This window comes from Diachasmimorpha longicaudata, chromosome 10 (genome assembly GCF_034640455.1).
Source record: "Diachasmimorpha longicaudata isolate KC_UGA_2023 chromosome 10, iyDiaLong2, whole genome shotgun sequence".
Taxonomy (NCBI): domain Eukaryota; kingdom Metazoa; phylum Arthropoda; class Insecta; order Hymenoptera; family Braconidae; genus Diachasmimorpha; species Diachasmimorpha longicaudata.
Genome location: NC_087234.1, coordinates 3,583,197 through 3,598,784, shown reverse-complemented (window position 1 = coordinate 3,598,784; position 15,588 = coordinate 3,583,197). Strand labels below are relative to the sequence as shown.

Here is a 15,588-nt window from a genome sequence, read left to right as displayed (position 1 = left end):
GGTGGGAGTTTTTTCGTTTGAATATTATATATGTACGACGCTGAGAAACGCCATTTGCACGATTGTATTTATGGGTCTTGTCTGTTAGATGTCATGTACCATAATGTCTGTTTTGCTGTAATTGTGCACGTTCACCGTAGAGGGTGGCAACTTTAACCAACGTCCAAGTGCACACCAATGTGATCCTTGCGTTACCATAATCGACAAAATCTCATTTTTCGTTCAATCAATTCTTCGATTAAATTCACCGCGTATTCCTCCTTTTCCTTTCACTGAAAATCGGCGGAAAATTCTAACTATTTTCTTGAATTTGGAGGATAATAAAACTAACTGCAATTTGGAACTGTCAAACGATCGCAGATGACAGCGATGCTCTTATCTTAATAATAAAATAATTATTAAAAACCTCGAAAGATTTATCACAGACAACAGCGCACGGATCACGAATACACCCCCTACATAATTTATTCCCCACTTTATCATAAAAAATTGACATTAAATAGTTGACCACAGGCAACCGCAAAGATCCAATTAAACATTCACCCGAATGATCCCCAAGAACCGATCACTAGCCGCAGTTTGTCTCCCTCCTGTTGTACGAAAGACCTCAAAATCCTTCGATTCCTTCAGATTTTTCTTCCCTCCCCCCTTGTAAAACTGATTTGCATGATACGTGACCACCTTTACCACGTACCTCTGACCATATCTACCAAATGCAGTCTCTGTGTGCCGAGATGGCCTCGGAGTTGCGGTTCGCATTACGCTGCGGTTCACAACAGCGTCGACTTACCAAAACCAGAAATGCCGAGGGTGATATGACAACAACCGTAACCTGTACCAGGTGTAGTCCACCATCTACATCATTGCTACGTAGCAGACGATGCTTCAGTCATGAAGAAACAACTTACATGCCAAGCATCGATATACCGCGATTAAATGGTGTAAGTTCGTTACGCATGATTAGAGCCTGTGTATTGTATCTCAAGATAAAAATCCCGGACGAGTCGAGTCACGTTTGAGGTCTCTATGACCCCAGGGGTGCCATTAAATCATCGAATGATGAATTAAAATTATACGAGAAATTTTGCGTTAAAAAATTGTGCAAAGCAAAGACCAAATATTATAGAATTTTTAAATAAATCATAAGTCGGAAAGAGGATTTTTACATTTTTATGGGATTTTGAAAAGAATAATCATTGAATAAAATTTTTTGAATTTTTTGGGCCCAAGAAGAGTGACGTTTCCAATCAATTTTCCTCCGGGGCTTTCAATATCTATTGTCTCAATTAAAACTAAAGAAATAAATCGATCGATGAATAACGATCAAACGTAGTTAATAATTATTTCTTGAGATACAAATACACTTGGATGAAGTCGACAATTCGACTCAATCCATCAGAGGCTCGCCAGTAAAAACACCTAGACCCGTAGGGACAAGATAAGGGAGTATACATGTTTATGATCGCAGTGTAAATACCTCAACGCTTATCAATTTCCTGTAATTAATTGTCGTAAAGTGTCTGAATCGAACGATATGCTGAATTCTGCTTGGAATGTACATACTATGATGTGGCATGATCTAATAGGGTCAAAAACCTGACATCTCCAATCGTAATCGATTATTCATCTTATCGGTCACCATTTAATAAATAAATACATAACAGCCCAGTCGTCCGGAAACTGGGACCTTCTCGAGAATCTTGATATTTCTTTATCTAATCGTTTCTTATGTGGTTTTTAATTGATGTTTTCGTCTAATTAAAATATTTGGATAAATACGTAAAATCATATCTCTAGTTAAGAGATTCTTGTGCCTTATATTTCACCTTGAAGCCCAAATATTTCGTAACCATCCATCAACTGGCCTGTTCACCCTACACAAGAAAACCAAGAGTTTGTGTAAATTTATAACCATTAAAATTCTTCCCATAAATTCCACTTCGCTGTTCCACTTCGAAAATTTAAACTTGTCTTTTTCATCACTGTATGAGTCAACTCACGAGGGATGAAACGTTCAACAAATTTGTGTTGAGTAGTTACATAAACCTTTCCTTCTCAGTTCTTTGACGTACGTAATTTCCGTATTTCAGTAACAGGAAAATCACTCCTGAGTGGTACGTAAGCTTAAACTGTCAGTCGTCAATGGTGCTTTTACCCATCAACGAGTGCTCCATAATAATTCGCAAAAGTTGTACCTAGTATGAGGAAAATTGCTTTGAGAATAAAAAAAAACTCTCTAAATTCAAACGCACAAGTTTCCAAGAATAAACTCCCTCGTATGCAGAATTCTCATGATTACCAGATTTTTTGCCTCCCCGATTCCCCCCGAGCTTCATCCCGCAGTTTTCCATTATAGTGGAAAACGTTAACGTTCCATTTCCACGATTAATGAAAGAAAAATACACGAGTAATGTTTTCAATAACATCGTGGGTTTCTATTCGAGATGTATAACACTGGGTTTATGTTGAATTATCGGTGAAATACAGCAGGAAGTTGGTGCACTACCGATGACAGAGATGAAGAAATCATTGAGCTTCGATCAAGTGGGGACATGCCGTGGAGGGAACACCTAGCACAGGCCTCACCATCATCATCAGCCGGTCCAATCACAACTACAGACACCACCACCACCGTCTGTGTGCAGAGCAACACCAACGCACACACGTCATTGTCACTGCCACTCACATTCTCACAGTCACAGTCATTCGCACAAACATCAACTACCACCACCGAGGCAGAGGAGAGCCTCATCGGGCATCAGTTTAGGTCAAGGTTTGTTCACTTCTTCCAACTCTAATCAATTGAAATTTTAATAATTAATGGATCAATTGAATTTTGCCCTCTCAATGACGAAACTCTTCAAAATTCCATGAAAAATACCACTCGCTAATAATGACTGAATATTTCTCATTTGTTGAATAAATCAGGAGGTGACCACCCTGAAAGCATCTTATGGAGATTCGACTGCGATCTAGCGGGTGAACCAGACGTAGTAATATCCCCCCCACCCCCACCACCACCACCATCCGCTGCTGTATCAAGAACAACAACCCTTTGACCAATACTCGAGGAGGTGCCGACGGGCGTGCCAACGCAAAAGAAACAACTTTCAACTCAAGCAACGATAGTTGTCAACGTAGACCAGAAAGAAACGTGCTTATAGCACTCGTGATGCCCACCAAGGGCTGATAATAAAGTCAACGAGGCACTAAGGGACCAGTGAAAGAGGGTAGCCATTGCTGAGGGTATAAACTCAAAAGTCATTGACGTTTTCACAGAGGGCCTTTGGAAGCAAGTGCATTGACAGCATCGACAAAGCTAAACGGAGTTTCTCATTTTCTACCTTTTCTCTATTATTATCATCCCTAACGAACTCCAATGGCCCTCCGAGTACGGCGTCTCCTCGAGGAAATGTTAGACGTTCGATAAAGAGCAGTATAAAATAAAATCCCTTTTGTTAAGACTCTCGTAAATTATCAACATCAAGTGAGAATATTGAGAATGAGAAAAAAAAATCAATAAATGGCACAGACCAATAAATTTAGTCGTCACTGCCACGACTCCACCCTTTAGTGGAATTTCCATTTTTATGGGACAGAAAGACTCCAGAGATATAACGTGTCAGTTACAACGTGTACAACAACTACTGTAAATTGTATAAAAAATTTTTATTCAAGTTATATTCGAGGAGATTCGGGTGAGATTTTCCACGAAATAAAATGAATTTCAGGGGGTGGGATATACATAAACATAAAATGTATGCATTTTTAGATTTATGGGGATCGCTTGGGATTTGTGGGATTTTGTATTTAGAAGTGATGATATAAGTGGAACCAAAATTTTTAGGGGAGGGAGAAAGGTCAACTTCTTCAGGTGCTGATTGACGTATTGTTTGGTAATTAATTTGTCGTTGAATAACATTATTAACCACTAAATGATCAAATCATTCCATTTTTTACGTATGATCTATTTAAGATGCGAAGGAAATCGATCCCTTTGGATAAAATTTGGCTTTTGAATTTCAAAATTAAATAATACAAACAGACGTAATTGTTTATACCCAACGCATCAGTCAAGAATATAATTAGATAGAATATTTTTAATTAATAAGACCTTCAGGTGGCGTATTTTAATGGCGAACAATTATTGAAGCTTTCGGCTGTATTGTTTCAAGAAAAAATAAAATAAAAGGGCGGTGTAATCGATAACTAATTTTCATGCCATGTTGATGCAAAAAGCCTTGAGAAAAATACGGGATTAATCCTGGAAAACGAGGGGTTTTTATCGGATTACTTTTTCCCCTTGTACTTCAGTCGATCGGGGTTTAATATTTCGAGGGGAAGACAGTGGAGAGCGGATGGAAAATAGCCAACACCAATGAGGAATATCATTCGAATCTAAGTTTTTGTATCTGAAAGCGGATTCTTTATTTTTATTTTTATTTATCAAGAATTATTTGAAACTCAGTTATTTAAATTCTCGATTAAACAGTGAATAATTCAGTACTCACTCTCTAGCAATTTTTCTGTCAACGACAGCATCAATAATCTTTATCGCTTATTGATATGGAATATCTATTGACTGGCAGTTTGTAATGATCAAATCAAACCATTAAGGTATCAATCTATTGATCAGAGAATCACTCTGAGTGGAGTATCGATGTAATCGCTCGCTCGACAAAATCAACGCGATTCAATCTGAGCTTAAATTCGTTATTAATTTTCTTTTCAACTTTATATTGATCGGCAAAATCACTAATCGATTTATTAGCGTGACATTCCAGTGCAGTGTACCATGAAGACATTCATCCAATTAAATCTACAGAGAAATTCAATAGGGCATCACTCGAAATCTCAAGACGCGTGGGTGATTTCACAATAAAGCTCATCACCAATGGGTTCCATAATTCACGGGGTTTCAATTTTCTATCTCCTCTCACAAATCCAGTGCTTTCCAATCGGCATCGCAATTTACCTTCTATCTCAAACAAAAATAATAGAAAATACATGGATATCCGATGGATATTGGAACTGGATATACCGATGACCTTTCCACTTTGTAAATATTTTATTCCATAAAATAAAGTATTTCAATTTTGACTGATGAAATTTTTTTTCCGCTCATTTTTCACATAAAAATAAAAAAACAATTCAGTGGAAAAATTGAACAATGAATATCGAAATAAAATTCTATGATTTTTTTTTTAAACTATCGAATACTGTCCATCGGACAAGAAAAAATGTGCGATGAATTTCTCAAAGGATTTTTCACAGAACAGAGAAATTTTCGATTTATTTAAACAATGCAAAAGTATTGATGAATGCGAAGCATTGTCATCACTCTCCATTGAAAAATACAATTAATCCACAAATCCCAAAATATTTTGGAACTATTTCACCCGCATTCCCTTGAAATGATAGAAATGGTGATGCATATCACCATTGTGTTGAACATATACTGTCCATACAATTTGTAATATGCGGTGATAATAAAAACGAGAAGAATTGTATATGTGTTGTAAAGTTGTTGTGGACTCGTGAAGATTAACGTTAAGTCATAACCGTAGATAGGAGAAATTTTCTACAAAAAAAAAGGACGTCGAAATATTTATGGTTAACATGAGTGTGGAGTGTGTTCATCGGGGCGTTGTACATATATACACTAATGGATGCTTTCCGAGGAATTTTAAGGGCAAGTTCAGATGTTATCCGGGGAAGAATTTAGCTGTGAAGTGGCAGAAGATAATTAATCACAATTGAAATTTAAAACGAAGTCAATGTTACGTAATGATAATATCAAATGTGAATATACGACTGCAATTGACTACAATCACTGAAACTAATTATTTAACTAATTATCATGGCACAATTTGTTGAATAATTAGTTTCCGAATTTTACACAGCAACATATTCAACATAAATTATTTTACAGATAATTTTAACGTGACGACTTCAATTAATTTGATTCTTCGAATGTATTCGCGTGCAAAATTAGGGGACAAGTTGATTGATTGCAAATTGCCACTTCGCTGTTAAATTATCGGTGTGAATTGAAAGGAAAATGAAGTACGGTTCTAGGTTTAAATGTTCTGTAAAGAAAATCCAAAGAAAATGTCCAATGGACAAAGGTCTAAATGAAAAACCTCCAAAATCATCAAAAATATCCAATTGAAAAAAAATTCGATGAAAAAGAGCCCAATAAATAAAAGATCCCAAACAAAAAACCAACAAATTATAACATACTCATATGTGGAGTCGTCATCCTCTTAATTACCTCTGCAATAACACATATTTGCATAATAAAAATCATATCCAGCATAATTATTTATTGCATTGCACTCGGTAAATATATTCCCAGTTTGTCTCGTTAAAAATGTTTTTAGTCTAACCGAACATTCACGATTAGAAGAATTCTTTACACATCGCAAATGAATTAGAAAATTATTTGAACCATTACGATTAATGTTAATTCATATCGAAATATTTGATGAATGGTTATGACCTTAGTGGACGTTTTACTTCTGATTTTTTAACAATTGGATCTTTTAAAATTGACCTCTTTTCACCGGATATTTAAACCGGATACCATGAAATATGTCAATAATTACATATTTCATGATCAATGTGCATATTCACGATAATCTGTACGTCTTGGACTTTCATCGCTGTTTTGCATACGAGATATGTGTATTTTCTATCTAATCGAGAGTCAATTTAAAGGCGTAATATGAAAGTTTATGGTGCAGACTAATGTAAATACGATGAATATAATTGAATGAATGGGAAAAGTTAGTGGTGATTACCATCGAAAGAGCCGATTTACGTTGATCTATTTGTAATCCTACGATACCATCGATTAATTAACGATTAATGAGACTAATAAATGACGAAATAACGTACAAGTGAATAATGCCAAATGTCCATTAAACTGAATACGTCTGGAATTTGTAAATTTAATACTGTTGGAGAGTTAGAGCGTTTAGGGGCACTGGGTGTTTAGTGGGTTAAGAAACTTTTCACGAAGTATATTTTGACATAACCACATCACCATGTTACACACAACGTTTCCATTTATGAGTGATATATGGGAGAAACTTTTAGTTATTTGTAATCATCAGTTGTTAATGGCATTAATGCAAGTATTCTTGTGTTAATTGAATGAATATATGTACATACAGTATAGTAAAATTTGTTACGTAGGGTAATGGAAAAAAAATTGGTTCAACAAGTTATTAACGAGTTAATTATTCAGTTTGATTATTTGTGGGTTCGATTGGAGAACAACATTCTGGAGATTTAGTGTGAATTAGTTATTGTTGTTGATGGATGAACAAGGAATGAGAGAATGAGCATATAAAATTGGCAATAAAATGACAAAATGTCGGATGAATATTACTGGCTGTTTTTTTACTTGACAAACTCCTTTTCCGGTTTCTTTTTTCATTTTCGGAAATAAAAATTGACAGTTAAATGATGTGAGGTAATTTGAAAATTCAGTTTTCAAATTCAATCGAGTTCTGGAAACATTATAAATATTAATATTGGTTAATTTAGAATTTTTTTTTGCATATTTCGTAATGATTGATATTTCAAGGATGCTGTAGCACACCATAAATTCCTGTTTCGAGTAGTTCGATCTCGAGTACGTCCTCATCTCGACTACTACAGACCCAGAAAATCCCTCATAAAATACAGAGAAACGTGCGCAAATAACAATTTAAGTTGAGCGCTAATTTGTTAGGGGCTGAAGTTGAAAATTATCATTACGCAGACACGAAGCACTGACAATTTCACAACTTCAACTTTTGCCCCACCCCCTCATAATTTCCAAACTAACTATAACGATGTGCCTTTGAAACCCATAAGTTTAGAATTCCAAAATTGAAAAATGATTTTCCACAAACCTCAGTACTCCTTACGAAAATAAAAAACTGAATAAATTCAGTATAAATTTTGGAATGCGCGAATTCACGAACCATTGCAAAACCCTCTGGGCAATCAATTTGGGTTAACGATTCAAAAAATTCAATAACTGGAAAAACATCTCTGAGCGTACCGTACGCACACCGATCAGCTGACCATCAATTTTGTTTTTATCTTTTATTCATCCCTCACTCTTCATTCTGATATACACATGGGCACAATCAGAAATGGATCCACTTGTACACAACACCGCGGGACAACACAGACTGTTTTTTTTATTACATACAATTGTACCGTGAGGAATGTTGGATAAAAATAAAAGTAAAAAAAAAAGAAAAGAGAGAAATGAAAATAAAAATAGTGGAAAACCATTTCCATGAGTACTTTGTCAGTGTCGAAATAAATCATCAGAACATCGATCAAGCAGCTTTACGCTCAACCCACATGGGTAATATGCACTATATCGCTTCATACAATTTGTGTGTCGTCCCGTCATTTTTCTCTCGGTTTTACGCACTGAAAGTGGGGCGGGAGAGGGAACGAGACGAAGACAGCGGTACCATAGAATTAACGGAAAGTGGATAAAATGGTTTGCGATCCTCCCAGAGGAATAAACGATGCTGGGATATGTCTCGGGTTTTTTTTTTCTAGGATTTGTTGTCATCAGTTTCCTAAGTTTCACCTCCTGGGGATGAGAATGAAAGATCATCACTTCGTACCTGTCATTCTGATGACAGCCCATCGATCATTTTGCGCTGTCTTGTCATGAGAAATGGTAAAAGTTCTGTTTAATCACCAACTTGTTTACTTTGACAATACTCTCCATTTTTTTATTATATTTTTCAACTGTTTCCAATAAATTGGTCTTTACGAATCACTTTTTGATGAATCAATAATGATTTAGATCACTCACGTGATTGACAACTGTTATTTAATTTTTTATCGTGGGCTTCATTAAATTTATTCAACTTAAATTCGTTAAATTTCTACTTGAAATTGTTAACGAAAACCACAGGAAAATCGATATCACTCACTCGATTTCGAAGCGCCAATTTCGATGGTTTTCCCCGATAAAATCAAAAGGAATTCATCGAGTTTCAGCTCCCTGGATCATTTAACAAAATCGTCAATAATCGAATACGATGGTTTAGAAATTGAGTGGGCATTCCAGTGCATAAAAGACAGAACAAAAGGGGAATAAAAATTGTATAGAACAATCGTTCATCAATGCCGTTTAAAGAGAGGTGCCCACATATATTTTCTCCCTGTCTCGTATTTTTCAACAATTTTTATTTCTCCTATCATATTTTACCTCCCCCATTCTTCGTACCTTTTGTCTCTCCCCCAGTACCTGAAATGACCACTAGTGTTTGCAGACTTGATTAAAATTCTCATGCAAAACGAGACTATTAGGCTTTTTAAAGGGAAAGCCTCCGTCTAATTGTGATATACTCGTTAGCGAATTGCGGTGCAATAGATCTACTTATAACTCGAATATTAAAAATGTCGGTTTGTTTTTAAACGCTCTGTGCACTCCCTAAAGGAAATTATTTAAACAATTAATGGTTAGACTCCTTCAAATAAAATAAAACGGAGAAATCCTCGTGTGGATTTAGTCCCGTTCTGCTTCTGAATAAAAATCTATGTAATCGATCACTTTTACGATCTTCTAATTTTTTATTATTGACTTTACTGCGCCGTAATTTGCGTGGTTAATTATCAACCAGATGAACATAGTTCCGGTATATTCCGTAATATCTGACAGACTTCCGTATGATCAAGCCTCCTGGGATCCTATCAAAACCCCCAGACAATCGATTCATTAGATTCATTTGGAGAGAAAGTTTATTTATGTGCTGACCGGCAATTAATAAATATCTCCCGGTAGATAAATAACACCCGTTTTTCCGGTCAACCCTTCATCTCCATAAATGGAAATTGGAATATTCGTGAATGTTGATAGATAGTGGGGACATAAATCGATCACCTACATAAATTTTTAAAAATTCAAATGACTTGAAATTTCGATTCGGACAGAAAAATATTCGAAATTAATCTTTAACAAACTTCTAAATTACACGCGATAATTAAAACAGGATAAAATCCATCGCCAATTTTTTTCTCATTTATTGTCATTACTGTGCGCAATTCACCGGATTAATCATTTACTAGATGAAGAACACAGTTCCGGGATATTCCATAATCCCTGAGAGAGACTCCTGGATGATCGAGCCTCCTGGGGGAATATCTAAAACCCCAGATAATAATTTCATTCAATTATTTAAGGCGTTGATGAAACAGAACATCTGTCCCTCGACTTACCCACTGACAACAATTTTATACCCCGTCTTTGTTCGCTTCTTAGTCGACAATACCACTTTATCCAACAGTTGGTAAAGCCGAGAGACACTATCATTCGCCGATATGTGCACCAGATAAACTGTTCCACCGTTCAACGATCTCACTTTCAATTGGAGCTCATCAATTTCTCCTGTTGGTGAATTTATTTCCCGCAAAGTTGGAAACTGAACGTAAGATGAAATCATCAATCATAAAATTATCTGATCATCAATCATTTGATTGTATGGAAAAAAATGGATTTTCCCGCCATTCGCCAATTCAAAATTAATTCTTATCTCACCCCACTTTTGGGCTTTTCAATAACAGCAGATTTCGATCCTCGGACTTGACTAATTCCACTTTTTCTCCCCGATTTCTCAACACTTTTATTTAGTACAACAGGGTGATCGCGAATGCCCAGGGTGGAGACAGGTCTTGTCCGACATCCGCTGCCTGTGGCACCGGCTGATCTCGCGCGAGTTCGAACATCAGTTTTTACACTGAAATTAATATTCTGATGATAATTGCAGTAAACAGAAGTATTTAAGCTGATGGAAGTCAAGGTGTTTTAATCAGAATATTTTCTGCACTTCAGGTGGAAAAGAATGAGGAAATGAATGTATGAATTGCTGTCCTTGAGTCTCTTATATTGCAGTTCGATATAAACGAACACATCTCTCATTTGGTCCAGCAAAATCAGCAGAAGAAAAATCACAGTTAAATAGTTTAATACGCGAGTTAATTCTAATTATAGACAAAATAAGTTGTAATTGCAGAGAAAATAATTTTTTAATTCCTACGAAACCCAAATTGGCACTAGAATTGATGATGCCCACATGTTGCTAATTGGTTTTGACCAAAATCAAACAATGATATAGGCTTTAATTAACAAAATTATTTTGGTCAGATGATCCCTCGGACAGACGGCCCTTAAGGCCGTCCTATTGAGGTCATGTACTTGAAATTTCAATGATAATCCTGAATTAATGTGAGCTGTCAATTAAGAGACTGAAAACAATCCGATTACAATTTATCATTCCAACATCTGATTACACAAAAAAAAATGGCTGTACACCTGACGAGCCTTTCCGGTAATTATTGATAATTCGAATGAGAATCAGCAACGATTCCCCTGCAATAACTGCGCACTTCACTGCTGCAATACATATAATTTCCCCCCATTTTTTATTGTGCAAACAATAATTGCGATTTATAACCTGGATGAGATATTGAAGGCCGAACGATAGACGTTGAATTTAAGGTTCTTCCTAGTCTCCGATATTTTGTTTAAATATTTCGACTGCTCACGAATGGGCAGATGACACTCGTTAGTGTAAGGAATTGATGGAGCTTTCTAGAACAATAGGAAATAGTTAAATTAATTTTTTTTTTATGAATCTTCATGACAAATCTATGGTTACTTTCTCGGATCTACTCGTCAGTGCGAGTTCAGCATTTATGTGAGACTGGAGATGACTGTTAGAACAGTTGTGATTGTGCGATGCCATAATTTGAGACCGTAGTTCGGATAAATCAGATTCAGCAAATCTATTGTAAAAGAGAATAGGAAGAAAATTTAAAATTTTAAACGTACGAAGGGAAATTTTTATTCTTCATATTTTTATCATAAATTAATGGGGAGAAGATAATGTAATAGAAAGTCTCATTTACCTAGCACTCGAGGGTATTTTCAGAGCTCTGATAATGGCTTCGTCATTACTAGACCTATTTCGAAGTAAAATAGACGAAGATATTTGATGAATCAATTTAACGAATTTGAGAGGAAATTCTAGATGACGAACTCATTTTCCTAGTGATTTTGAACCGATTTTATTCAAATAATCAAAATTCAATAAAATAAAATAAAAGTATCTCCGCTAAGATGATCACTTTAGCTTCATATGTACAATGACACGATGACATAGATCAGCAACATAAAAATTCCCCCAATTTTCCTTGAAGAAATACTTTCATTTTTAATGAAGAAAAAAAAACTAATAAAATCGACAAAAAAAACCACAGGAAAATTCAATAAAAATTCTCAAGAACTAGAACTTCCTTTATTTTTCTCTCTCACCTAGCGCTGAAGGACATTCTCGAGATACTAGAGCTAGAGTTAATCCTCGGTTTTGGTGTTTGCACTCTCTTGGGTGAACAATCATGATCCTTGACTTTGCACGAGCCCGATGAACGAATTTGGGAAACTTTGCCAAGCTGATAGCCATGACCTGGGTAAACACCACCTTCACCGAGATACATTTCCGTTCTGTGATCCTCTACCTGAATTTATCAATGTTTATAATGCTGATAAAATCGATAATTAGTAGACGGAAATGAAGGACCTTGAATGGTACGCCATTGGGGTAATCACGCTGGAGTTCGCCTGGAAAATAACCGTCTAGGATATCTTGGATAAACGATCGCGTCTGAGGATCGGTGTATGGACGTAAGCGACCTTTCTGTACGATCATTCCGTTTCTATAGAATTTCAAAGACATGCAGGACGGCGACTGATTGAATCAGTCCAATGTTGCCATAATTGTCATGAAAATTGAATAAAGTAGAATTGGATAATTATTGAGGTTAATTGGGTAATTATTAAGGAAATGTAAAATAGTGAAATTCAATGAGTGAATATCACTGTTGCCAGGAAAATGAACTTTCAGAGATAATTGGATCGATATGAAACTGATTCTATTCACTTATTCCTTAATATTTAATGAAAAAGCTCTGTAACAATGTCCTCGATTTTGTCTAGATTTTTAAAATATATAATTATTATCTCTGGTGATCTTGTAGCAACAAAAAATGAGATTATAATTACACGGATCTGCGGATATCGGTAATTGAATAAATGACAATTTTAATAACGTGTGGAAAGGAATATCACCGGACTTTAACGACATATTTGCAACTGCATAGTAAATATTGAATTCATGATCGATTGGATTTAAATTTTAATAATCATATCATTTCTTTTAAGTTTAAGGGAATTAATAGTTTTTAAATATCAGAAAGACAGTAATTACTCAACTTAAAAATTAATTGATCTAATTGTCTTCTAATGTCCACTCTTCTTGAAATTATTCACCAGAAGTTATACACAATATTCTCAACAGTGATATTCATGTAATCTTATATAAAAGCCCTAATCGCTCATTTACTTTAAATGACGCTAAGCCGTGATTATGATGCACCTGCATCTCATCCTTTCCGACCGAAAAATTCAACTCTTTAATGTTGTCCATCAACTGGGTATAATTGCTCATTATGAAATCGCTGAAATGGACAAAAGTCTGAGGAATAATTTTCATTTTTAAACTTAATACCGAGGAGTTTACTTGGAGGCTTCTTGGGTTGTCTTGGAGCCACATTTTGATAACTTCTCCCCCACCCAGATAAGCCCATAATCCGCCAGAAATTTCTGCAAGTATGGAAAGCATTAAGGGCTTTCGAGGATTTTTTCGAATATTTACCTCCATTTCACAGGCTTTTGCTTCAAATTTCATACAACGTTTTTGGATACTTTCCACGTTGTCAATTTGCGACTGACGTTTTTGCATTTCTCGCTTGTAATGTGACTCCTGATTTCGATTTTTCACCTCCCACTCTCTCACCTTGTGGGCCCCAAAAAAGCGCTTTTTAAATCGAATAAAAATCTTGTTGGAAATATTTTACATCTTTCGAGGCTATTCTAATTACAAATGAATAAACTTGTTGATTTATTTCAAAAGCAACTATTGAATTAAATTCATTATTCATTTGTAGTAAATAATTCTTTTGAATGTAAAATTAATCATTCACAACCTGACCTTTAGATCTGAGATTTTTTGAATAACGGAAATAGTTATTTAAAAAATCTCTTCAATTTTTAAATTTCAGGCCATTCACGGGCTAAATTGTGAATCAAATAAATTTACGAAAATGAAAAAAGCCAGACTTTGCGCTTCAAACGACCAATCTCCAGCTCCTTTGATTTTAATCTCTCTTCAGCTTTTTTCAGCACCGTCTGCATTCTCTGCATTTGATTGCCAGCGAGATACAGTTGTTTAGACAGCATTCCTATGAGTTCACTCTCTGAACCCCGAGTAGAAACCAAAAAAAAAAATTACAAGCTACATCCATCCGTTCGAAATGGGATCAAGCCGGAATATATCAAGGGTAAGTTATGAGATAACGAAATTTTTTTCCTTAGACAGTAATTAATTCAATCGTTAAGACGAGAATCAATTTATCCCCCGCTCAATTACAATTATATCCGGAAAAATCGCTCGTATCTCCATAAAATTATTACAACGTAGCAGCAGTGTAATTGTCACTGATACATTACCACAATATCAATTACCTTCTTCAACTCTGCAATTTCCTTTCGATATGCTCCGCAATTTTTTATCGGGCCTATCCATGTCGGGAGTCTAAGCAGATTAATGCAACCATTGATTAATGAGAGAATGGATTGCTCATTAATACACAGTAATGGCATAAAAAATTATGGTGACTGATATTTTCTGAAAACTGACTCAACTCACAACTCGGCCGATCATAAATCGCAAAAATGTGGCCATTTGAAAACAGAAAATGAAAAGTGTTCTACGAATTACTTCTATCACTCACTTTTGGAGCAGTAAATTCCTCCAGTCCGCAATATCGCTTGTATTCTGAATAAAGCTTTGTCCTAAAATTTTTTGGGTTAAACTGAACGTTCGAACTTGCAGTCTTCACTAGATAATTTTGTGAATGATTTCGCTGGCTGTTAGCGCTCATCGTGTCTCAACAAATCATTGATTTTCCCAGAATATTCGTAACATTTTTTCCTCAAACTTCCCAAGAGTCTGTGGATCTTTAAAATTAATTTTTAATCCAGTGAAATGTCACTTTGGAGACCATGAAACTGCATCAAACTTCAAGAGCTTTATTTCAATCCTCATATTCCTACTTTTAAACTGATCCCGCAGTGTCTTCACCCGCGCATGCGTGAGCACAAAATTCAAAAAACATTTTTATTATTTATATTTTCAAATCGGAGACTAACGCCATTCCTCAATTAACAATACAAAACTCCAAAAATAATTTACTTAAATCACGTGACCATAAAAAACCCAAAAGTCAAACTAAACAAAAAAATTTCTCGTATTATCCGAAACATCTAAAAAGCCCGCGGAAATTTGCAGCAGCTTCCAAGACTCCCCAAATCCCAAAATTTCCTCAAACTTCGAGAAAACCGGATATTACTTCGAATTCCAGAAGATGGCGCTGCGGTATAGGAACATTTTTCCGAATAGTTCCCTCTCAATTCCGCACTTAGTCAAATTTAAAACTCCCGCC

General features: G+C 35.5%; 2 protein-coding genes and 1 long non-coding RNA gene across 6 annotated transcripts in view; 1 reads left to right on the top strand and 2 right to left on the bottom strand.

Annotated features, from left to right (window-relative positions):
- The window catches only part of LOC135166691 (glutamate receptor ionotropic, kainate 2-like), a 105,411-nt gene extending 102,359 nt beyond the window's left edge, over positions 1-3,052 (top strand). For 3 of the 4 annotated variants that reach the window (XM_064129211.1, XM_064129212.1, XM_064129213.1), the window contains 3 exons: positions 720-939; positions 2,488-2,773; positions 2,929-3,052. In XM_064129211.1, coding sequence (XP_063985281.1) covers positions 720-939; positions 2,488-2,773; positions 2,929-2,935 — 513 coding nt within the window. In that variant the 3' untranslated portion in view covers positions 2,936-3,052. Of the gene's footprint in view, positions 1-719; positions 942-2,487; positions 2,774-2,928 lie in introns of those variants that run through there. The other variant, XM_064129214.1, reaches the window with a different exon arrangement.
- The window catches only part of LOC135166704 (uncharacterized), a 49,940-nt gene that overhangs the window by 19,930 nt on the left and 14,422 nt on the right, over positions 1-15,588 (bottom strand). The gene's annotated exons all lie outside the window — the stretch shown is intronic.
- On the bottom strand, positions 7,564-15,121 carry LOC135166578 (uncharacterized). The gene is made up of 14 exons (XM_064128934.1): positions 14,878-15,121; positions 14,609-14,678; positions 14,204-14,340; positions 13,740-13,880; positions 13,605-13,687; positions 13,428-13,542; positions 12,606-12,773; positions 12,341-12,543; positions 11,935-11,988; positions 11,685-11,811; positions 11,481-11,617; positions 10,565-10,763; positions 10,246-10,448; positions 7,564-10,171 (listed from the first exon to the last, which is right to left on the bottom strand). Exons 1-14 carry the CDS (start codon positions 15,025-15,027, stop codon positions 10,081-10,083), a joined length of 1,878 nt encoding a protein of 625 aa, XP_063985004.1. The 5' UTR covers positions 15,028-15,121; the 3' UTR covers positions 7,564-10,080.

Bases quoted from the DNA above. Each gene is read 5' to 3' on its own strand.
- LOC135166578 (XM_064128934.1), bottom strand. From the start codon at position 15,027: ATGAGCGCTAACAGCCAGCGAAATCATTCACAAAATTATCTAGTGAAG. The intron at 14,679-14,877 runs GTGAGTGATAGA...TAATCTGCTTAG, and splicing joins AGGAATTTACTGCTCCAAAA to ACTCCCGACATGGATAGGCC. The intron at 11,989-12,340 runs GTGAGAGAGAAA...ACTTCGAAATAG, and splicing joins AGAATGTCCTTCAGCGCTAG to GTCTAGTAATGACGAAGCCA.